General features: G+C 37.3%; 1 protein-coding gene across 1 annotated transcript; it reads right to left on the bottom strand.

The window, feature by feature from the left end:
* Positions 1-14551: 14551 nt before the first annotated feature.
* Positions 14552-24998, bottom strand: GMNC (geminin coiled-coil domain containing). Its single transcript, XM_017673181.3, has 5 exons — positions 24732-24998; positions 22840-23014; positions 21138-21226; positions 19987-20103; positions 14552-18524 (listed from the first exon to the last, which is right to left on the bottom strand). Exons 1-5 carry the CDS (start codon positions 24732-24734, stop codon positions 17904-17906), a joined length of 1005 nt encoding a protein of 334 aa, XP_017528670.1. The 5' UTR covers positions 24735-24998; the 3' UTR covers positions 14552-17903.
* Between the last annotated feature and the right edge of the window lie 306 nt (positions 24999-25304).

Here is a 25304-nt window from a genome sequence, read left to right as displayed (position 1 = left end):
ACAGCAGCTCAGAAGAAAAGGAAAGAAGGAAGAGAGGGAGGGAGGGAAAAGAGAAGAGAAGAGGAGAGGAGAGGAGAGGAGAGGAGAGGAGAGGAGAAGAGAAGAGAAAAAAGAATGCAGAGTCACATAGAGAAGAGAGAAATCCTCTAGGACACCAGACCCATGTTCATCTTCCCTACATTGAAGACCAGGGGGCCTTTCACCCTGGAATCCCTGGCCACTCCAATTCTAGCGCCATGCTTTGAGATGTCGTCCTCAATGGCCCCATAGGACTTTACCCTCAAAAAAGAATCACATGTGTCCTCCTGACTGGACAAGTCTCTAAAATCTTTGAAGTTTCTGCCAGCAACCCCCAAAGGGAAAGCCCCATGCCACACATGTGAGGAAGCTCAGCTCGCTCAGATTTGGGGTGAAATCAGACTGGGAAGACTTCCACATAGTATAAAAAATATGCAAGGAAAGTGAAGTTTGTTTAGGTTCAAAGGCTTGAACTTTTCCCTTGTGATTTTTGTGAAAAGTGGTATATTGAACCAATTTTCCTGTTCTATACTAACTTTGATAAGCACAAAGTAAACTTTTTATTTTCATAGCTAAAATACCAGATTAACCTTGAGTCCTTCCTAGCAAGAGGATGCGAAGAATGAATGGAAAGGCAAACTATCGAGACACTTTGGAGGGTCTGTAGTCATTCCACACAGTTGTTGAAAAATTGTATATCCCAGTTATTGTCATAAGACATGGACCAAAAAAAGTTGAATAATATTGGGAACTTTCCTGCCCTTAAAAACTCACATTCTAATAAGGGTGATAAACATTTAATAAATAAATCATTACAAACTGTAGGAATTGCCATAATGAAAATGTTCAGGGTTCCTTGGAAGGGAAAATCAGGAGAATCTCGTTTAACTTAAAAGGTATTAGAAGAGGTTTCTCTGAGGGAAAGCCTGCATCTGGTGGCAATCTAGGGAAAAATACAAGAAAGTCTAGAAACTGAAACTACCATGTGGAATTATTAATAGACTTATCAATGGTAACATCTAATTGGTTTCAAATAAAGCTAGCTGAAAAGAGGAAGTACTTTAATGGTGTTAAGGATTTAATCTTCTCGAGTATCAGAGGCATTTCTTGCTGTTTACTGAAGTTCGGAAAAATAGCTGCTGCCTCTCCTCAGATCTCCAGAGGCCAAGGTTTTATTCTAAAATCTGTTCCCTCCTGGTATTCTTCAGTGCTTTATACCACAGAATTGTACATGGAGTAGGTGTAATGAGTATCTGAATGGTTGTGAGAACCAGTTAGAAAGGCTTGCACAGAACTAGGGAATTAAGTTAGAAGTAGGAACAGACACATTGCATCAAAAGGTAAAAGAATCATCTGCATTATAGGGTTTGGAAAGAAGTTTTCTTGGAAACTAATTCCCGAGTTGACTCTTCACATTTGCCTGTACAAATGGTGCACTCTCTAGTCAGTGAAGGAAAATCTAGGTACCTGAACCTGTGCCTTTCATGAATACAAAGCATTTGCAGAGGTTTACAGTGAGCATTAAGAGGGCAACTTGAGGCCTTGAATGAAATGTTAAAATATGTTCATAATGAAATATCCTCACCAAGGGATAATGGACTTAACTGTGTAAGAACACTATACGTCATGTCATTATGCGTTCATAGAAATGGTAAAAAAGATAAATAATCATATTGTGACCCACATCTGTACCACTGGACATGTAGTTGTGCACTTTGATCAAGTAACTTTACTTCCAGAAGTAAATCTTGTTCATCTCTAATTAGATGTTCTAACACTTGAATTGTTTTTAGAAGTTGGTTTTTACATGCAATCTCTAAATTAATTCTTGCAGCAATACTTATGATAGAGGTTTTACCATTCCTATTTACAGATGTGAAAAACTAAGACTCAGAGTATTTACTTGTTCAAAGTAATCTAAGCAGAAAAAAATTACAGAAATAGAACTTAAACCTTTATCCCCTCATTTCAAATTCTTTGCACATTCCAATATATCATACATCCTTTGAGTATTAAATTAGGTTGTATATATTTGAAACTGTTTGATAAATGGTAAGTTGTTGCATGCATATGAGGTATTATATGATCACTGAGAATCATCTAATAATTTATTGATTATTTTGTTCTTTTAACAAACCCTTTCTGAATAACTATTAAATATTTTCATTACTGCCTAGACACAAGGGGTATATGAGGAACTTCTCTGCTATCTAGATCTAGAGATATATTTGACATCTATTTCTTCATTTTTACTGGCACACTGATCTAGAAAACAATCATTTGCAAGACAATCATTCTTGTCTTTGTTTTATAATGTTACAGCATGAAAGGACATTAGTAATTCCACACAATGGATTTTAGCCACTGAGGTCACTTAATTATTGGTCTTGAAAGTATCTCCATATTTCACTGCTGCATTTGATTGCCCCATTGGAATAAAAATAGATTGCTATCACTTGCATTAAATATACATGTAAATGATAACTTTTTCAATAGAGTGGTTTCAAGTTAAGCAACAAATATCCTCTAAGGTACTTTTCTTAAAATGCCAGTAATGATTCACAAAAATAAGAAGGCTATCTGAGTTAGAAGCTTTGCTTCACTACCCAGAACTATAAATGCACCATGTAACACATTTGGAAGACCACAGAGTCTACTGAATATCTCCAAGTGAAGGTAATCACTTCTGTACAGAGAGGAAAACTTCTTCACCCCAAAAAATCCAAGAGTTTTTAAGTAACAAGCACATTATTGGTTAAGATTGCATTTTGCAATGATTACTAGCCTTATATTTGGACTGAACACCAAAGTATATTCAATGATTACAAATGATCTGAAATAGCTATCAATTTTGATATTAACCAGGATTATTTTATAATCAAGGCAAGTGTTCTCAGAAAATAAATATTAATTTCAATTACATAGTACCAAATGTGATGTAGATGTAGTCACTTCTAGCTCTTTTGCTTATGTACTTTATTAGCTTAATTTGCTAAGTATTTTTAGGTATTTTTTTCCACTAAATAACATAACAGATGCCTATTGAGGTAGATTAAATTTTATGAAATTTCCAATACTAGACTATATTTGTTCTGTAGAAATCAAAATTTCAAGTGGTTTGACTTAGTATAGGGGACAATCTTCATGCCAACCTCTCCACAGTTTTCATGAAAACTTTTTCCTCTGACAGAGCCATTTAAAATGAACTTAATTACAGAGTTTGAGGGGCATTCCTTTTTCTTCATTTAAAGAAATTAATGTTCCTCTATTTTCAAGTGTCCTTAACAAACCTCTATAAGGAATAATATAATGTTTCCAACCAAACCATGCAAAAACAAAAAAAATTGGAGGGAGATTTAAGCTAGAGAGGCAACATTTATTTCCTCAAATAACAGAGACGGGGAAAGGCATAGAGAGCAGACTTACATGATAAAATACGCTACACAAAATGCCGAATCAAAAAATACAAACACATATTTGAATACTTATATTTCATTAAATATAGTATTTTGGCCACAGTTTCAGCAGTAATGTAAATTCCTATAACTCCGATAAAAAAATAAAAAATAAGTTTAGAGCTTCGCAGAAGAGATCATCAATTAGTAGTACTTGTTTTAGCATTTGCTTTTTTAACACCTAGTCACAATCAATTTTGCATATTTCATTTTTAAATGTGGTTTTAAAGTTGGTAATATTTCTCTTCCCTCCAGTAATACTACATAATTACTTTTGTGACTATGATTTCATGATGTTCTAACTTGGCTTCAGCAAGTTAGGCTCCAGAAAGTTTCAGTCTTGAAATAGCCATTTCTCTGTCTTCTTCCATGTACCTTATGTTGGCCACACAGACTGTTTCTTCTTAGGTGTCCTACGCTAGATATAATGGGCAATGTTTATGAACTAAATGGAAGGTGATTCAGGACCAGATTGTTCTGGTCTCTCAGGGTACTGTCTGCTGACCTACTTGGCAAGTTGAATTCGCTCTTCTCATTCATGCATAACTGCTCACTCAAACATGAAAGAGTTGGAACTCCTCTCCCTCTCATCCTTTGGCCTAGAATAAACATTTGCTACTTCTTGGCCCATGATGAGGGAAGATGTGTGAGTTTATACATATGTGTGAGTATGTGTATGTGTGCATTTGAAGAGATGATCTTTTTAAAAATCGGGTCAAGTTTCACATGTCTTGTGCCCACAGTCTATAAGTGTAAGGACATATGTAAATGGTGAACATCGAGGTAACCTAGAATGCCTTAAGTTAGTATACCTTAAGTCTTAACAGATAATTATCAATTATAAACCCTCTTTTTGTGCTTTGAATGCCTCTGCTCTTCTCTTAAAATATGGAAAAGGATAACTTAGGTACACATAATAAAATAGATCCTCAATGTGTTGGATGAAAGAGGGACAGAAAGTAGGTAAGGATAAATGATACAAGATTTACACTTTAACAAGAACCATGCAACATGACACTGATACACTGTTAAAACGGCTGTTGGAAGCTGTCATACAGTTAAGTAGAAATGCCAGACATATTAAGGCAAATGGGAAAAGAATGCTTAGAGAAGTGGGTGTGCTGGAGTGGATCTACTAAATGAGGCCAGAAAATACCACAGCTGGTTATGTTACCAAAGAGCCCCCATGATTCTGTTTATCAAAGCGACTAGCAATGCACTAATGAGAGAAGTAGTGTGTTTGAAAAGCTCCTTGATGGCTGTCATCTCTAGTCCAGGGTAGATAGACAGAAGAAGATGCTGAGATCTGGGCTCATTGATAATAAAATGCTAAAACAAGAGAAGCCAGACCACAACAAGTTTGAAGTCATTATGACTACCAGTGTCCGTATGCAGCCCAGGAACTGTGGTAATGATTCAAAGAATATAGTGTTCCTATGGGAAACACAGATGACTGCCAGAAAGGGTACAGGCCACCACTCCAATAAAATACCCCAACCCCTTGCCCAGTTTCCAGATGTGAGCCAGTTCTCAAACTAATTAATCCAATGATCAATGGAGGGCCTGAAGCCCCATAAGGAATGCCTGAACATCATGACATGTGTTTACATTTTGGTTTCCCAAATCTCCCAAAGGACTTACAGCTATTTAACCAGATAACCTTGCACTGTGAAACTGACTGCTATGATGTTTTAAGAACTGTGAAACACAAAATCCAAGTTGATATTAACATTTGAGGGTCTGAATCATTATCATGACCCTGCTGTTACAGTGGGTACATATGGGGACCTGATAATAAGTGGAGTTCTGGTCTGGATACTGACGACCTTGAGTCCATTGGGTCCACACACATCCCAGAACATTTTTTATGGTCCTTGAAGCATAGTTGAAATGGACATATTTTACTATTAGAAGAATCCCACACTGGTTTCTTGGCCTGGGAGACCAGAGCTATTGAAGTGAGGAAGGTAAAGAAAAGGTGTCTTAATCTGTCCTCCAACCCCACTCCTAAGCAAGACAATATATTTAAAACTCCCTATGGGAGTGGATGTGAAGTATGAAGATTTTTTATTACAAGTTAACACCCACCAAATAAAAATCTATCATGAGAGAGGCATCGTTGGCACTACAGGCAACACATAGGCTCATGAATTGAGCAGCCTTGGTGGTGGAGATAGAGGCTATGTGTACCTAGACTACCAACATTGTCTTCAACTACCCAAATCTGATTTAGCTCTAGCTACTGCTAAATGTCAACCTGCCATCATTAGGGACGATACAGAGTCTCTGCCCCATCCCTCTAAGAGACCATTAGTTATTTGGTTTTAAGATGACTGCATTGGGCTCTTCCATCATAAAAGGGATGCAAGTCATTTAGACTGAGGTAGATATATACTTAAGTTATAGGCTTGCCTTCTAGTCCTCAGGGTCTTGGCCGGCATCACTTAGAATACTGCATAATATCACTTCAGTTAAAGGAAACTACACCAAAGGAGATATGTATATGGGCACTCCATTAAATCTTCTACATACAAATATTTTATCAGAACATGTTTCCTAAAGAACCTGAATTAGGACAAGGTCACACAGACTATAACTGACAAGCAGAATTAGAACTCAGATTTTCAATAATACTGTAGCATTCTTGTATATTGACAGAGCATTTAGTAATGTGTACAATTGTTGAATCACAATGTTGTACACCTAATACCAATATAATGTTGTATATCAACCATATTTCAATAAAAAAGAACTCAGATTCCAGACTCTCGCTGCAATGCCCTTTCCTCTACATCATACTGCTAAATCCCTTCAATGGTGTTTTTTATTCATGTGACTTATAGTGATATATAAGTTACCTGTTTGTATACCTGTATCCCAAACTAGGATATAAGCTTTTTAAAGACAAAGGGATGTAGCATAGACATAGTTATTTCCTAAAGTGAGCAAATTTAGTATCTCATATTACACATCAGTTAACATTGTATTTGTTCAATGACTAAGTTTCAAATAACTATCTTGATAAATATTTTCCAGTTTGTTTGAAAATTACAATTATAATTAATCGAAATCCAAGTACTTTCTTTACAGGAATTCCAGCATATTAGAGGATTTGTTAAGAATGAAATGCTGTCTTTTCTGAATATCCTCTCTATTACTATTACCACTTTAAGGATATTAAACTCCTTATTGTTCTACTTCCTCCTACATTTATTGCTATTTTATCTTCCTTATGCATTTTCTGTATCTCAATATAGAAAAAACATAAATTAAAACTTGCCAATATCAAATAAGTAAATAAATAGAGAGACCTGAAATAACATTTTTTTAACAGCTTGCACAAACCTGTTTTCTAAAGGATAAGTCTAAGCCTGGTAAAATTTTTCTGGATGAATAGGCTATTTTATTGCCACCTAACTTCCTAGTTTTATATATCATTATTTTACTTCATAAACTACAAATTTCTTCCCTCATGATTTTGTTCTTACCTTTTTCTTCTTAAATGTTATTCCAATCTCCATTAGTCAAAATTTTAACAGTCTTTCAAAGCCCAGATCAAATGCCACTTCCTCAGTCCTTATTCATACTCTTACAATAACTACCTTTTCCAAGCTAGATGTGATCTGTTTCTATATTGAGTCTCCATGTCGCTATTTTTATTCTTCTCTGGAATGTACTACTTAAAAACATGTGTATTATACATATTTGTATTTGTCTTAACCCACATACTCATTGTTTATCCTTTATCCTAAGTAATTTTTAGTGAGTGAATGAAATGTAGATGGATTTTGACAAAGTAATAACTGAATGACATGTGTTCAATGTATTTAATTACACTTAGATGGTAAATCATGTAAATAATAAGGGGAGAATTTAGAGGTAGAAAACATTTCAACAGAAACTGAGAGAAGAGAAATGCCAGGGAGAGCAAAGACATTGAAGTGGTGGGTTCTTGCCTCTTGCCTAAATTTGATACTTGAATTCAGTGATAAAAGTAAGAAAATACAGCACAGTATTTTTCCGTGAATTCACTGCCTTCTCTAAGATCAGAGTAATTATAATTTCTATCCTGATAATATCTATATGCAATTTCTGTTGTGTGTATATGTTTGTGTTATGGGCTCTTAAGTGTGTCATATAGGATTGCTTATTTTCCAAACATTCAATATTTTTGGATGGGCTATAGCATGCTTTTATCTTAGTCTTCAGCTATAATTTTGCTTACAGTAGCCTGTTATTCTTTGGGTGGGGTGATGTTGAGAATTGTTTAGTATCTTGCTATATACCTCATTTGGATGCAATTAGAAATACAATGGAAAAGAATAACCATTTTCTTATGCTTCTTGACAGTTGGGATATAATTTCAGCACCTTGGTCAGGGCAATGGAACCAAGAACATTTTTGTAAATCTGTACACCTTGGATTCAATAGGGCAATTATTGTTTCCCACACAAATAAATATATATTCCAAAATTATTGGCAAAGGAATATAATAACCCACTGTAATCATTCTAAAGTATTCATAAAGTCTTCAAGTAGCTTTACCTTAATAAACATCCTTTTAAAAAATCAATCTTATTTCCGTTGGGCAGACAACAAAAAGATCACCTAATTCAAAATTCCTACCTCCTTTTCTGTATGAACAAATACTGCTACTTAAGTTATTTCTTAAGTATAAAAAATTATAAATAAAAAGAAAACAAATACAATAGTCTTTAAAATATACATTTGTGTATAAAAGAGGAGATGTATGCAGAAATGTGCATAGCGTTCAGAGTTATGGTTGTCCTTTTTGCTTAGCTCTGTTTTCTAATATTTTTCCCATAAGCCTGTGTGATTAAAAAAAATAGAAATGTTTTGTAAAAATAAATCATGAGCTTGATCTTTCTATGCTAAGGAGAAACAAGAGGCTTATCACAGATTGTAGATTTAAGTAAGTAACATACCTTATGGTTTCAAAATATATTGATGGCAGCAGTGATTACTTAGAGGTAAAGAGACACACCTGAGAACATAATGATGCAGTGGGAAGAGTCAAAGCAAATGTGTTTGACTATCCTCCCCACTCAGTCTTTCTCCCTTTCTAAACTACCTACTTTCTGTTTGTCCTTGATACAGGAGCCAAATACTGTTTTTCTAGATGGTTTTGAAAATATTTCAGGTATCTGAGTAAGAGAGAGCCACAGTTGAAAAGATGCTGCATGAAAAGGGTAGCCCAAGTCCTCTGAGATATAAGTGGGAAGTAGATGACCGGACCACCTAAAGGGTTTAGGGATCTCAGTGATGATTTTTAGCCAACAAGTTAGATGTGAGTCCTATTGATTGAAGTAATTTTATTAAATTAAGCTTCTAAATCAATACCTGAAATTTTACATGTCCATCAGAATTTTCCTGAGTGTTTCTTTCAATAGATGTGACTCACAACAAATGGAGATTTGCAGATGCTTATTAACATTAGGCACATGATTTTGCATTGTAAGACAACAAAATCTTCATGTGTAGGATTCCAAAGAATTTCTTTCTGGTCCTTCAAAACCAGAGGCAGTTGAATACTTAGATGGGGTTTTCTCAGTCACTGTCATTCCAACATAGAGTAATTCTTTATTGTTTATGTAAATAGAGCATTGAGAATAAGGCCTGGCTTTTTTTTTTTCTGTTTATGTTCAAATCATTAAAAGTGTAAATGTCTTTTCACAAAGCAACTACTGTTCTAAGAAGTAAGGAAAATTTGTATCCACAGACTGTCTATTGCTGACTGTTACCTTATATATAATAAAGAAAATTGAAAACCATCATATTTGAGAATAGGTAGTTATATATACTACTGAAAATTAGAGAATAAGTGATTATTAAAGATGCTCTTAAAAGTAGTAAATTTACACACTAGCCATACTATTAATTGAAAGTCATGTTGCATGGAAAAATGTTAGTGTTTCTTGGAAAAAAAGGTTATGCTATTGCATATATATACATATTATATAGTGTGTGTATACATATATATATAAATTTTTAATACATATTTATTTTTTCAATGTACATTTTTAACACATATATGTAAATATGTATGTTAATATGTTAGGTGAAGAACTTTGTGGCAATTTAATTTTTTTCTTTTTCTGTCATTATATATTTACTTGTAATTTATGACTTGATTATAAGCTCCTGGTCACTGAAGAAAATACATCTAACTTGACTTGGTTTTACTCTACATTTTGATGACTCTGCAAATGAGCCCCAGTTCATTTCCAAAAGTCTACTGCATTTCTCTGTTCAATTATTTTTCATTCTTCACAAACACTTAGTTTTTTGGGAGATATCAACTCATGAAAGTATTAAGATGTTTTGGCTTTATTTTTCCCTTTTGCTGATATCATCCATGTTGTGCTGAATTATCTTTTCCATTTTGGGGTAAATACATGTTTTAGGTCACTTTTGTTGATGAAATGAAGTCCAGTTGAGGTTAAGCTTTACTCTTATAACTGATTGAGTAATCTTACAACTGATTCCTCTCCCCCAATGTGGGTTCAACTGGTGTAGGAGTTCTGCTTTTGACACATCTGCTTCCCTCTCTTTTGAGTGCCCATTTAACTCACTAGATGAAGTTAGTCTATTGTTATTCATAGTTGCTGCTTTTCTAGGTAATATGAATGGCTCTTGTCCTCTATCTACTGGCTGTAGCAGACATCCAAAAGTTGATTTTTCTATAAATTTTAGACATGTATCTAGTCTGGTTGCAATAGTCTAAGGTTAAATGTCCCCATATTCCTTCCAATTTTTTATTTGTCACTCTAAAAGTCACAGCTTGGACAGTAAATTACATGATCTTGCTCCTTGGGGATACATTTGTGGGGGCGGACGTTCTAGGGTGGAATTACTTCCACACTGCTTTGGCTTACCCACTTCTAACAGCCCCTTCCCCTAACTTTAGCTCATACCACCAGATGTGCACCCAGGAGTCTTGCCTAGCATGCCCATTGCCTGGGAGATAAATGTCTCAAACCCAGCATCTTCTGCAGCATTTAATCAATCACAGGCATCCTCTTCCCTTGAACATTTGGCATCCAGACTGCTCTGCTGCCACCCGTTTCATTTCCCTACCATTCAGCGTCACACTGCTGCTGCCAGTGTCAATCCAGGGAAACAAGGCTCACATTCCCTTACTGTGTCTCACTTACTCTTTACGGGAGCCCCTTGCATACTTTCATTCGACTCCAAGGGAGAAATTTCCTTGCCCTTCTTCTCAAGAGAAAGCACTTGGGATAGGCACTCTTCTCACTGAAATTTCCAAAAATGTAATGACCACTACAATACACTCTTCCTAGTCCTCATGCTATATATGCAGTGCATTTAAGGTCTGCAGAGCAATATTAGTGTGTTAAAAAAATACATAGAATTTTGAAATCTAAGCTGATGGATACCAATTAGGAAAAGATGGTAATTTCGACTACCTGCATCCCCATACCTTTGTCTGTGAAGGGTAGGTCTGACTTAGTCTTAAGAAACAGAGAGCATTTTAAAGGAAATCTGTAGAAGTTGGACTACTTTACTAGTTACTATATTAAATAAATGTAAATGGGTGTGAAAGGTTATGTCTAAATTATCTTATATTAAAGATGCAAATGATATATCTGAATTCTTGTCTTTACTCTTTTGGGTTTTTTGGGTGTTACCTCCCTTTAATTACTAATAGAATATTCATAGAGGCTGCAGTCTGTGTCATTATACAGATATTTTCTCTGGATTCCAAGAAGATATATTTTATAAATATCTAGTATCTAGTTAGTCATCATTCCCAAAATATTCCTTACATTTTGCCTTGTTGAAAGTTTCTTCTTTTTTTTCCCTTCTACTTCTACTTCTTCTGAGGCAATTCTAACTTTATATTCAACGTATGTCTCTGACCTCCTGCCTTCAATAATCCTTTCCTGGTTTCTTTCCTCTCACCAACTTGTAAGCTCTTTCAGATGTGGGCCATGATCCCTAGAACATAAAATTGCATTTTGGGCATAATAGGCAAACAGTGAGCATTTATTGAATTGAATCAGTAGAAATATGTAACTAATTTAAAATGTATTTTATGAAGTATGGAGGTTTTCACTCCAAAATTAAGCCAAAATGGACTTTTACTCTGTGTGACGGTTGTGGTAAATGATGGAATCAAAACTTACACATGATTCTTAAAAATTATAAAATTACCTCACCAACTTATGAGATAGGGCAAGCATTCTCTCCATTTTACAGGTGGATACGCTGAGGCTGGGGAAGACTAAATTAATTCCTTAGGTCACACAGCTGTGAGTGACGGAACTCAGTTTGTTGACTAGAGTCCTCTTCTGGTCCATAACATCACCACACCATAAGAAAGGGGAGTGTGAGTAATTTGTTTGTTGTCTGATCTGCTGACATGATTACATCCTAATAATTACCATAGATACTAAACAGTCTTCTAGAAGCCTGTTCCAAGGCTATTAAAAAGATGTTATTTACATCCATCAGAGGGCTGGTCTAGGTCTCCAGCCATGTATCTTCCACTGTTGCTAACAGGATGGCTCACAAAAAGCCTAATTCAACCTCTGTCGTTTCAAAAGGAAGCAGCATATTAATTAGAACTATTGTAGAAATTGGGAACAAGGACAAGAAGATGGGCTAGGTGGGCTACTTGGGATCCTGAAGACAGAGAAAAAAAGACTAAATCCCTGGCAATATGGTGCTTACTCGGAGGAAACTGAGGTGTCTGGGATGCACACACAGCTCTACCAAGGGCTGGGACCTTGGGTCTCACTGTGCAGATACCACTTCCAGGTTCCACCCACAGTGACTCCCTTAGGAGCCAGGGATGGAAGAAGACTGACTCTGTGGCTTCTATATGGTGGCAAATCTCAGGAGACCAAAATGAAAAGAGGGGTGTGTTTTGGCCTTTTGCCTGATTATAACAAGAGGTTCTGACTTCTCACTTCACAGTTATTAAAGGGCGTCTCTTGCTATTAGCTTCAGAGCAACTGGAGGCCTGAGGGAACATTACCTTTAGAAAGCTCCTGGCTGTGGATCTGAGGCCCTGGCCTCATCCCAGAGGAACCAGCCCATTGGGCATGAAGGAGTCTCTTGAAATGAGAAATTACCTTGAACACCCTTTCTAGGCCTTGTTATTTCAGATTATAAACCTGAGAGAGAAGGAAACAAACAGCTGCTGTGTCCCTGGAAAGGTATCATTTGACCCCTGATTTCCAAAGTGAGAGGACAGAAGGCTCCCTGAGTGTTAGCAGAGGGCTCAGCACTGTAAATACGCTTCTTTGATTACTTCACTGTCGCTGAGAGCTATACTTAGAAGGAGTGACTGGAAAGTGAATAATGCCATTATGTGAATATAAAATCTATTTCCTGCATGAAAGGAGGGAGAGAGAGATTTCATGAGCATTGTTTATGAACTGTACTCTTTTGGCCTTTATATGAGCAGCAATATTGGGAGAAAGATTTATTTTCCTTTTAAATTTTTAGAAAGATTTTTAAAAACATAATCTGCTTTTTTTTCCATTTAAGAAGCACATTAGTACTTTGGACCATGAATAGTCTCTTCTTCATCCTATCCTCTGTATCCCAAATTTCTGAATGAGTTTTCAATTCATTCACTTATCTCTTTTGAAATGACAGCAGGTGATTTGGGTCTCTTCTGAACAAACACTTCTAGCAAAAATGGTACTTGGAGGATTGGACCCCCAGATAGTGCCCTGATTCAGGTAAATAAAGATTTAAGAGCCTCTCCAACTTCTAGCCTTCAGCTCTGAGGCCTGTAATAGTCTATAACAGACTGTGGACTATAAGCCCATTTACTGGACCTAAACATCATCCTTGTGTGATATAGTAGAAAGAAAATAGGACCTGAAGTCAGTGCCAGAGTTATCTAGGACCTCAAATACTTATTATAATGTGAGCCATAAAACACTTAGAGCCAGTTTTCTCATCTGTAAAATAGGAATCAAGATACCTACCTCTTTCTAATGAGGTGGTCCTAATAACTTGTCCTAATTCCATCTATATACAAGGGTCATTTCGAGTGAATATGATTTAGATAGTTTTCTCCAAGCCAGTTGTGGGTGGGGGATAGCATCACCCAATAACAACAAATACCTCAGTAAAGGAACTGAATACATTTCAGGTTACACGTGAATGGTAACAAGAGAATTTCCATGTAGCAATGGGTTCCTGGGCTGATATACAAGTCTTAAGTCATTTTCTCTATTAATCTCCCCCTTAGGGATATAGGGCCTACAGAATAGCCTCAGGGACAATCTCACAATTTTCATATGCAGACACCCTAATGTTTTCACAATTTCTCATGATGTAACTAAGACCAGTCTGGAACATTCAACTGAGGCTTTATTCCTTTTGGGGGAGTTACAATGTGAAATACAAGAAGAATGTCACAAAAGTAGAGAATATCTTAGGGGATATAACTTATTGCTCTTCAAGCTCACATTGCCTATCCCATTTTGGTTTCTGTCATGCACTCATGTGGTGAGTACTGTCTTAATACCATTCCGGAATTCATTTCTAATCTTAAGCCTTACTTTAGATCTCAAACCAGATTTCTGTCAATATTGCTTGAGCACCTAGATCCAGCCATATCTGAAGTACAAACTTTTTAATTACAAGAGCGAATGTCCTTGTTTTGGTTAAGCATGTTTATGTTTCACTTGTTTATAGCCAAGTTAGTTTAATTAAGCACGTGTTCATTTTTGTATCTTCTGCAGAGCCTAACACAGGCTATTATCTGTTGAATAAGTGCCTCAATTATTAATCATACCACTACTTGGGAGTTAAAATACATATTCTTTCTATGACATAAAATATATGGCTGAAATGAGTACAGAAAACTTTCTCTTAGTCTATTGTTCTGTTTCCTGAGAAAACATTTCTAAAATAAGGGCCAAAAGTAGGATTAAGTATATTTTGTCATTTATTAGACTTAAATTCATTACAAAATTAACTCACATATAATTAGAAATATTTTAAATCACAAATTGTAACCCTTTAAAATATTAAGTGTTAAATTATATTTTACATTTATAGAATTTCCCATGTAAGAATTATAATCAGATGTCTGGTTATGTTTGTGTAAAACAAATGTAGATAAAAATATGACAAATACATTAAGAAATATATTCACCTCATATATTTGTAGTGTATAAACCAATTTTATTTGGTTTCATGAAAAATAAAAAGTGGTGAATTTGGTATTTGCTTATATGAATCTTATGGTAAACTGAAATGTAAAATTGTGTATCTTTATAGGCAAGAAGTAAACTTATAAAAAATTACCACTGGATATAATAAATCTGTACTTTCCTCTACACCTGTGATATAGATCCACTGTTGAATTATTTATCACACTTTTAAAAAATTTCTGTTTTCTTAACATGGATAAAATAAGCAGTTCTTCCCACTGATTCACATAGTTTTTTTCTTCCTATTTTCTAAAATTATAGTTTAACATTACTGCAGTTTTAAATAATCCCATTCATTAATTGTCATTTTCATAAGTGAAGCTTCCCAATCGCCCTTATTTTCTACATACTAGTGAGATTCAAGTATGATTTATTTTCAGATGATCAGAGAGCATTGAAAATACTATCAAATTTTAAAAACTGATACTGAATTCTAATTTTTATGGGACGTTATGCAAGAGAGTGTTGTACCCACAAAACACTGGAGTCTTTAGGCCACTTAACACCCAAAAGCCTCAGTATGTATCCTGGATAAGGGAATGAACCATTAAACTGTAAATGCTGAAGATACTGGTCTGTCCATATACACTATACAACAAAGGGGCAAATCAACAGGATCATGGGTAAAACCTAGGAGAAGAAAATCCATTATTAGAAAATGTCTTATGCAATATAAAATATTCATCACAATCACAGAAGCATTTAGTTTTTATTTCTCACTTTATATTAGAATATTAACTGTGGTTTACTGAAGGAGCATGGTAAAACCATTAAAGTTAGATTCACTCAGGTGAGAGAAATTTCCAATTTCTCAAACATCAACAAATAATTTTCTATACATGATTCAAATGAATATCAAATGTCTGTAGAAATGTTTGAAAGAAGATGTGGTAATTTTCTTCCATACTACCAACCATGATATAAACTAGAGCATGTTATCATAATTTACCATGTGTGCTGTAGTATCTTTAAACAAAGTGGAGCTCAAGTTTCACTTAAAAGCTATTACAATTTATGTGGCTTTGTTTATGTACCAAATGTATCGTGGCAAGCCTGGGTGTTTCATCATGGTCCATAACACAGGAAAAGGCACATCAAAATGTGAAATAAATATTTGTTGACTGACCGATTTTGTTTCACAGTTTGATCATTTAGACTTTCAAAATAATTACGTTGCTTTATTGATTCCTAGGGTATTAAAATACTATAAATTCTAATTCATAAGTTGGTTATTTTAAAAAGAGATTAATTTCACCCACTGGGGCACAGATACTAAATTTGAAAGTATAGATACACAGAATTTAAAAGGTACTCTTTTCATTTTGTCTTTGTTTTTGTTTTTTTTTCTTTTTTTTTTTTTTTAGCAAATTGAGCATGTTCTCTTTTCCTAAAGTCATGAAAATATTCTTGAGAATCATATTAGTTACTATCTTGGATTCCCTTTCAAAAATTATAAAGAAAACTGGGTGGTAACAAAACCTTATAAAACAGAGTATTTGCTCACATCACCAAAATAAAGCAAAATCCAAACAGCAACAGCAACAGAAGGGATGTCTTCTTACAAAGAATCCCAAACGGCCATGCTCTCAGGCACTGATTGCACAAGGTGGATGACTGAGGGGGGAAAAGAGAAAAATAGGAAAGAGGCTCAACATGGTGGATTCTGTCATTAACTGTTATTTAGTCCCCAGAGACCTGGGTGCACATCTTTGATACGTACATTATTCTGGAAGGACAGGGTGCTTGTGGCATTGGTAAGGAAGAGAACTAGCATGAGCACTAAGAATACATTTTTTTATTTAGAAAGAGAGAAATTGTTGATGTCGATATTTGCATTAATTCTATGCATACTCATTTAAAAATTAATTTATGTCTCTATTTGTTAGATGCCACTTACTCTCACACAGACTGAATTGGCCTGCAAAATGGGCTCGTGCCAGAAAAAAGAATACTGGGATCAGACCGATGACTTCTGGTGTTGACTACAAATAGCATACATTTTTTAAAATTGCATATGAAGTTCACCCAACATACCTGCAATGCCTATCAAAACTAGAGAGAACAGTGGCCTGGGAGGGCAGTGTTAGGGTAAAGGGGACACATCCAACCTCAAGTCATGGGATATTAGTGATTATCTAGTCCAACTTCTGTGATCTGCAGCTGAGAGACCTGAATCTTCACACTTGGGAAGCAGCATTACCAAGGTCACGGCAGGTGAGTGGTTGTCTCATGAGGGTGGCCACCGTGCCTAACTTGCTCACCACTCCATAACACAATGTCTGATAGCTGGCACATGTTCTACAAATATTTTGGGTGCATCAATGATGATGAAATGAATATATGAATGACTGAGTGAGTGAGGCAGTGGCAGAGCTAGGCTAGACTATACTTTCAGCAATAAAAGTTAGTCAGAATCTGAGTTTTGTTACACAAGCACCTCAAAAATATTCTTGTCTGAGCCATGATGGCTAAAGAGACACTGCCAGGTGCCCACAGGAGCTGATTTTCCATGGGGGGCATTTCAAAGTAGTTTTCATCTTCTTTCATCTTTTAATTTATCAGTGGCATTGCTCACCAGCAGTTACAGCTGTTTGGAGAGGCTCTTTGTCAACCCCAGCATGGGGCCCCCGGGCGCACTGAGTTGCACATCACACTGCGCACATTTACATCATACCTTCAGGAATGGTGATGGCAAAGACACTTGTTTCTACCCCACCCCCAGCTATCTGAACACTCAGCAGCAGGCACTCGGAGGAATAATAACACTCATTTTAAAGGCAGTTTTCAGAAATGAAGAGGAGCAGGAGAGAGATAAAAGTGAAAAGGTGAAGGCTGTGAACGTTAAACTGCTTGATGAAAGAAGAAAAGCTGTCAGACACATTACCATTGGAATAGCACAGGTAGGTCTCAAAGGAATATTCAGGCAATTGGAAAATACCTTTTCAAGTATAGGGCAAAGGGAGGAAGTCAACAGCAGGTATTGCTGTGTAAACAAGTCAAATCTAGGTGAAAGAAGAGTAGGCATGTTTCATTATGGATTCTTGGAAGCTATTCTCTGCAGATTGAAGTGGGTCATGGAGAGTGACATTTAAAGTGGCAGGACACAGTCTGGGCAATAGCTTCCATATTCCACACGGTCAGGTTCAAGGGCAAGAGAGGCCTTCGTAAACAGAGTGCATGGCAGTCCTGTGTGACAGATGAGAGGTCACTAAGACTGCTTAGGGACCCAGGTAAACTTCCAGCCTCCCTCCTCATCTCGACGAACAAAGGCTTGTCCCTGGTGGAAGGAATGAGTTTTCACATTACAGTGAGGGCTCAGGGAGGTGGAAAAGGCCATCTCCGTCTTATTGGGGGACACATCAGCAGTATAGTAAGGAAGAGTCTGCAGCCCTCCTGTGGGATTCACAGGTTGAGAAAAGAAGTAAGAATCTTTCCTGTGCCTGGCAGTGCTGTTAGAGAGGGTTGTTCTGTCACCCACATAGTCCATCTGCAGATCCTCCTGGGGGACATTTTCATAATCCACCGCATCGTCCGGAACCTGGGGAAATGTGCTGGCGATCCTTCTGGGATGGGAAGGCAGGGCACTGTAGTTAGCTGGGAAGGTGTCATCAATGGTGTTGAGGTCTTTCAACCCGAGCGTCTGAAGAACCCAGGGATCCACGGGGGGCCCAGGTTGTTCTTCACAAGTGGCAAATTCTCTAGAGAGGTTCCTCCTGGCATTTTTGCGATGGGGGGTCTCTGGAGGAACATACCTTTGCTCTCTCGGTTTCCTCTTCCCCTTCCTGAATTTCCCATATGCTTTGGAGAGCTCATCTGCTGACAACAATTTCTGGAGAAGTAATATTTGAAAATATACAATCAGATAATCAACCAAGATCATTTTCTTTACTCTTTCTAATTACAACTCCTTCAAATATTTACTAGTCACTGAAATTCCTGAAAAATCTCCCATGCACACTGATTAGATTAACTTATTTTTCTAAATTAAGATCCATGATGAAAATTTACCACCTAGAAGCTCCAATTCATATTTTTTACTGGTCATTTAAAAATTGAAAAGAAGAAATGATGCCTTTAAAATTTCAATTGAAGGAAGTAATTGTTGTTATAATGGCAATAATAGCAACTATCATGTATTGAACACTGGTTACATGCACAGTCTCATTTTATATAGGCAGTATTAAAATCCTCTTTAATGATTGAAACTGAAGTCCAGGCCTATCAGTGACTTGCCTGGATCATGCAGCCAAGAGTGAAACCTAAGCTATCTGAACCTAGACAGAACCGCTAGAAATACTAACACTGCTTCTGATTTCCTTCACTTCCAGATTGCATCCTGTGTGAGATGTATTATATTATTCTTAATCTTGAAAAATCAAGAATGAGAGAAAAAGTGCTGAATTACTATCACTTACTAACTTAATAACTCCTTTAGTTGAGGAATGGTGGAGATTTACGAGCTCAGGCTAATAAATGTGAGAAGTGTTCCCTTTATTAACAAAGCTAACTGAGCTGCAAAAGAATCAAATATGGTATCCATTCTTCTCTGAACTGATATGACTCGTAAGAGTAGATATCAAATAATGTAGCATGTCAAGAAGGTAAAGATTCATGATAGAAGCAATAATGAAAACCAAAGGCAAACAGATAACAAAAAAAAAATACAAAACCCAAAGTAAGGAAGAACAAAAAGGGACTATGGGTACACTATTTATCTGTGATTAGAAATAGTTCATTTTGTAACTGTAAGAAAAGATGTTCATTAAAAGATAATGTGATTGGTGATATTTAATTGCCAGTCAAGAGATCTAGGCTCCAGCCATATTCGTAACATTTTAGAGCTGAGGAGACTCTTAAAAGATGTTTTAGCTCATCCATTTACAGATGAAGGCAACTGAGGCCCTCAGTGAGGGAGTGATTTACCAAAAGTCAAACAGGTAAATAAAAGAACCGAGTATCTCTGAGATGTGATTCCCATTCCAGTGTTCCATCTATCTAACTGTCGTTTGATTAACCTCTATTGTTTCAGCAATTCCCTTGACTGGCTTTTGATTCTTAAGGAACTCTCGTTAAAATATATGGTAAAATCTACAATTGAGATACTTCCAGGAAACCATGTGTAAAAATTCTTGATGCTGTATGTATTCCCTTTAGAAAAATCTACCCATCCTCTAAATGCACTCCAAACCGTGTTTTTTAGTACACTTCTTAGAGTTAATCAAGGAGTTTTACCCAAATGGTCTGTTTTCTCAAATCACAGCTCTGTCCTTACAAAGGGGAGAGTTACATACCTTGGCCTTTTCCTCAAGACATTTAACCAAAGCAGAGGTCAAGTATTGTCTGAGATGATGATTCTCTTCATGTAACCTAGCAAGTTCTTCCTCCTTCTGCACCAGAGTATCTTGGAGCTGCAAAAAGCAGACAATGGTGAAAGCTGCTCTACTATGTTGACTTTGTAACCTTATAATAATGCCACTGATCCCTAACCTGCTTAAACTTTTTTATTATTTTGCTTGTTTTATGAACTCAACCTCAGGGAGCCCTCCTCCTCAGAGACCTAAATTCAATCTACACCCACCTACCACCTGATTGTTCAGTTTTGTACTGTGGATTTTTTATTCTTTGCTGAGTGTTTGAAGAGATTATATGGCCTTTAAGATTGTAACCACAGGAGAATCGGGAAGGTATGTAGGAAAATGAGCTGCATGCAACTGTTTAAATACAGAAAAAAGGGTTTAGAAAGGTTTTGTTGCATTCTTTCCCTGCACATTAAAAAAAAGAAAAAAATAAGAGGTGGGTTGGCTCCTTGCAGCCTCAGACTGATGCGTTTGTACATCCACTAGATTAAATTACTCTCTCAGGAACAACAACAAACAAAACATGGAAAATGAAGCAATCTTTGCAAAAACCGTTTATCTTTGCATCCCTTCTCCAAGTGATGAGCTGTGGCTTATGGTTTAAAACTACTATCACACTCATATTATTTGATCTTTCCAAAAACACTTTGAGGAAAGCAGTGCAAATATTCCCATTTCATAGGCAAGGAACAAGGATTCAAGAGGTCACACAACTAAAATGTATAAAGTCAGGGCTTGACTGCAGGTCTTCCTTCCTTGAGGGTTTTGGTGGTTGTTTTCATTAGTGTTTTCTTTATTTTCCTCAATGTGACATTGGTCACCTAACTTTAATCACTCTGTGGACATATATCCACTTCGATTCTCAACTGAAAGTCACCATATGAATTTAACAAAGCAAAAGAAGCAATGTGGTATTAAGGGATGACATTAAGAATGGACTGCATGGTGATGATATGGGTGAATGTAGTAACCACAATGTTGTTCATGTGAAACCTTCATAAGATTGTATATCAATGATACCTTAATAAAAAAAATGGCCTGCATGGAACATGGCCAGTCTCAATATTCTGATGATCTACACATACCTGCTTGTTTCTGTAGAGCTGAGAGGAAAGCTGAGCCTCTTCCCATGAACACGTGTTAGGAACAGGGAAACTTGAGTCACTGGATGATTCTATGTGAAAACCCCAAATGGATAACTGAGAAAACACACTTGCACTTTTCTGTGTAATAAAAAAACTTACAGTTTTTGTGTAATAAAGAGTCACTGAAGGATTTCAGAAAGCCTAATAGGCTTGATTACCTTTCTAAAAAGAGCTAATGCATCCACACAGGAAAACAAAATATTTAAAGCTTTCAAGGGGCAATAATTCTATGAAAGAAAAAAATTTATGGACTCTTTGCCAGTGTGACTACACTTGAAATTTTTAGGAGCTAAGAGGTCACATTCCTCCTCCCTAATATATACATTCCTGCTTGCTAAACTTATAAAGACTTTCCCATCTGTGTTATAGACTCATGCCAATATTTATTGATCCTCCTTTCCCCTACTATGCATAACATTGCAATTCCACTATATTTTCCAAGTTTATATCTTAGTTCCTAAGCTTTAGTGCTTGATAATATAGTGTTTGGCTCTAGAATCAAATCCTGTTTTTGATGCTACCATTTTTCCCCAGATGAAAATCTCAGCTCATCTGCCTGTCAGTTAAATGTGATGGGCAGTATTTATTCAGAATTTTATGTACTAGCACTTCCTACTTTAAAATAATTTGGACCTTGCTTCTCTGAAGAGCTTGATGAAAATCTCAAAACTGCATCCCAAACTAATATATTTCAAATGTCACCATCTGTATGTCTCTTATACTTTTTCAGAGTTTTTTTTTTTATTTGACAGCAAATGACACCTTCCAATAAAAATATGCTAAATTGTTTTACTTACTTTTCCCCATTTAGTACAGGTCTGACTCTGTTCCTCCTCTACTTAAACTGAAATATTACTGTTTTTTTTATTAAACTAGAATAATAGGTAAAGAGACAGGAATAAAATTGCATACACTGGTTTCAGAATCTTGGGCATTGTTTTCTCTGTTGTTTGTGGTAGAAAGCTAAAATTCAACAACTTCCTTCCTGACACGTAAGTGTGTTTCAGTGTTCGGGGGCTGAAGTGTCTGAGTTTTTCCAGAAGGTTGAGTGTTAATAGAGAAGTCCTTTTAATATTTATAAATACTGCTTACTAAGCTCCAGGTCAAAATTAATATGTCATTTTTCTGTCAATGTTCTATTCCCCTCCAAAGTGGAAATCTTTGTGCAGAAATGATTAACTTTTTTCTACAAATAAGACACTGTTCTTAGAATTTCCTCCATGAAATAAAAGATTAAGTTAGTATTTCCCCTTGTTCTTCTCTCATACCCCAGGGAACTTTCCTGAATTCTAAAATAAATACTCCAACTCGTATCTTGACTCTTAACAGCATCCCGCGAGTACTGTTATAAAGCTTTGCCTAAACTCCGAACTTCCTCAGTGAGCTGGAAATCTCCAAGAATTGTAAAGTGTAGGAAGAAATACATATTATCCAGAGGACAAGGGAAAGAATCCCATTCTCACTATTTTCCAAGTATTTTTTAAAAAGCAGGTTATTTAGACTGTAAAAGGCAGGAGTCATTGGGCTTCCTTAAGCTTTCCATATCATCCCTTCTACAGAGTTCCAGCCCATGATGCTTTATAACTATTGGTGCTGGAAAAGGGCTTCAGATATACCAGGAAAGCAGAAGAGTAGAACTTACCCTGTGCCTGTGGTGCTTGTTGGGGCTTTCTGTTGTCCAGGAGACCAGCAGCCCAGAAAGAGACCCAAGTCTCCGTGGAAACGTCAACACTAGATTCTGACGTGGTAGTGGAATACGGGCAATTATAGCTCTGGCCTCCTACAAAGTACTGGTCTTGGCAAGGCAGAACGGTGTTCTGTGAAACCCAGTATGAGGGGTGAAGGAGAGAGGCCCCAGGAGATGGGTGATAGGAATTTGGAAGGGGAAAAGGGTGGAAGAAAGATGCAGAAATTATATACAGTGAACCCAAAACAGATCAGTTAAGTATAGATCTCAGATTAATTTTGTGTGGTCAAAATATAATTACTAAAAGGGGATTGGCAGTTTGGTTTACCCAGTACTTCCCTTAGGCTCTCTCAGCAAAGAACAGGCTAGTATTGGATGGACCCAATTTGTAAATGTCCAGGAGTATTCTCTGTTGTCATGTCTGAATCACCTAACAGGCTACCCAGAATCTAAGTAAATGGAATTCACTTAATAATTCAAAGACATAAGAACTATTTGACTCTTTCTAGCAAATACCTTAGTTGTATTTCTAATAACTTTGAAAGACAACACACCCAGAATGCTAAGGCTATAATGGACAGAGCATGACATATAATGAAACCCCTTATTTCAGTTTCTTAGTTTCTGAATTATAAACTTGCCCTATTTTTCCCTTCCTCCTTCTTCCAATTTTAACTGCTGCTGGACCGTATGGTGATCTGAATGGTCTGAGATTGACATGCAGCTCTCTTACAGAGATAACTAAATAAAGTTGGATCCTAATGCCTAACTCTAACCACAGGAGCATCAAGTCACTCCCAGTAAACATAATGAAAACTGAAATAAGTTATCAGCAGACCCACAGCTGTAGGTTTCTCCATCACCAGGTCTCAATGCCCTGCCAAAGTCATCTTGCCACAACTAAGTGCCTGGCATGTGTTCCCCACTGTGTTCTGAACCAGTGAACACCCTCCTACCCCCGACTCCTCAAACATCAAACACAGTCTTTCCAAATGTCCAGGCAGGGGCAGGTATGCAGCCTTCCTGGGTTAATTTGTACAAAAGCCCATTCCTAATTATTTGTCAATGTTTAATCAGGTAAAGGCCATTCATTTCAGCAGAGCCCAGCTTTGGACAAACCCCTTTTGACCATTACAAGTCTTTTGTTGATTTGAGGACTTTATTCAGCATAGCATAAACAGAGAAAAAAACAAATCAGAAGAGAGAGAAAAAATTAAGTCAGTTCAGCCACACTTTGTTAATATTACCGGTAAGTTAGGTTTTGAAAAAGCCCAGTTTGAAGCAAGTCCAGCTTGGGCTGTGCAGACCAAAGAAATTCAGCCATAAGTTTATCAAGTGCTATTTTCTTTTATTCTAAAAGTATGTTTGTAGGCTCTTTCCCTGAGGTTATTATTGGAATCAGAGCTGAGCTATTATGCAATTGACACCTGAGAGGAAAACCCCAAATACCCCTAGACTAGCTCAAGTCCAAGTGTTTGCAAATGTGCATAATCTAGAGAAAGAGGTGGAATGAAAAGTGAGTGCAGGTGTAGAGGGAGAGAAAGTTGGAAGAAAGTATAGAGAGTAAACAGAGGGTAAAAGAATGAGAGAGAGATAGGGAATGCCAGGGAAAGAGAAAAAGAGAGCGAGCGAGAGGGAAAGAGGGAGAATGAAAGTATGAGAGAGACAGATGGAAAGACAGGAAAAGCCATAAGATAAGGGGGACAGGGCAGAAGAGAAGCCGTTTTGATTGGCAGGTAGCAAAGAAATCTTGCTTCCAAGGTGGAAGGAATTCTAAATGCAAAGCTTACTAGCTCTCAGAGACACAGGTTTTGCCAGCTTGTAGCTAACGCCAGCTCCTCACTTACCATCTTGCAGTGAAAGAAGGCGCTGCAGAAACTGAGCCACTCTTGATTTTTCGGAAAAGTCGATGGGAGCTTTACATGGGACTGGGGGGAGGAGCTAGGAGAGGCGAGTTCTAATCTGCGGGAGCTCCCAGTGACGCCCGGGGCTCCCGGCGAGAGCCACCCTCTGATTTAATGCGAGGCTGTTAATCTGGTCCCGTGGGTCAGGAGACATCCAGCCAAAGCCCAAGTCACGGGCACTCTGGGCGATCGCCGCGCGGGGACCTGAGACCTGCGGGTCGGGACGGGCGGTGGGTCGGGGGCAGGGCCCGCGGCGCCCCGCCTCCGGGTGCGCAGCGCTGCTTCAAAACCCGCGCGCGGGGCGTCCAGGGCCGGCGGGGCGAACGGGCTCCTGCCGGAGGAGGCTTCGCGGCGGCCAGGCAGCTCGGGGCGGAGGGCCGGTGGAAGCCCGGACGCGCCCCTTAGGGAGCCGGGCAGCTCTGGGGGAGGCCCATCCGACAGGTCCCAGAGTTAACTGCACGGGGTACTTTCTAGCTACGTGGTAAATACCAACTGGCTGTGTGACTCTCCGAATTG

Source organism: Manis javanica, chromosome 3 (assembly GCF_040802235.1).
Source record: "Manis javanica isolate MJ-LG chromosome 3, MJ_LKY, whole genome shotgun sequence".
Lineage (NCBI taxonomy): Eukaryota > Metazoa > Chordata > Mammalia > Pholidota > Manidae > Manis > Manis javanica.
Note: the sequence above shows the minus strand (reverse complement) of the source record. Positions and strands in the feature narration are given on the sequence as shown.

Excerpts from the sequence above, each read along its gene's own strand:
- GMNC (XM_017673181.3), bottom strand. Across the intron at positions 20,104-21,137 it reads AGCTCTACAGAAACAAGCAG|CTCCAAGATACTCTGGTGCA; the intron begins GTATGTGTAGAT and ends TGCTTTTTGCAG. Across the intron at positions 18,525-19,986 it reads GTCTTGAGGAAAAGGCCAAG|AAATTGTTGTCAGCAGATGA; the intron begins GTATGTAACTCT and ends TTACTTCTCCAG.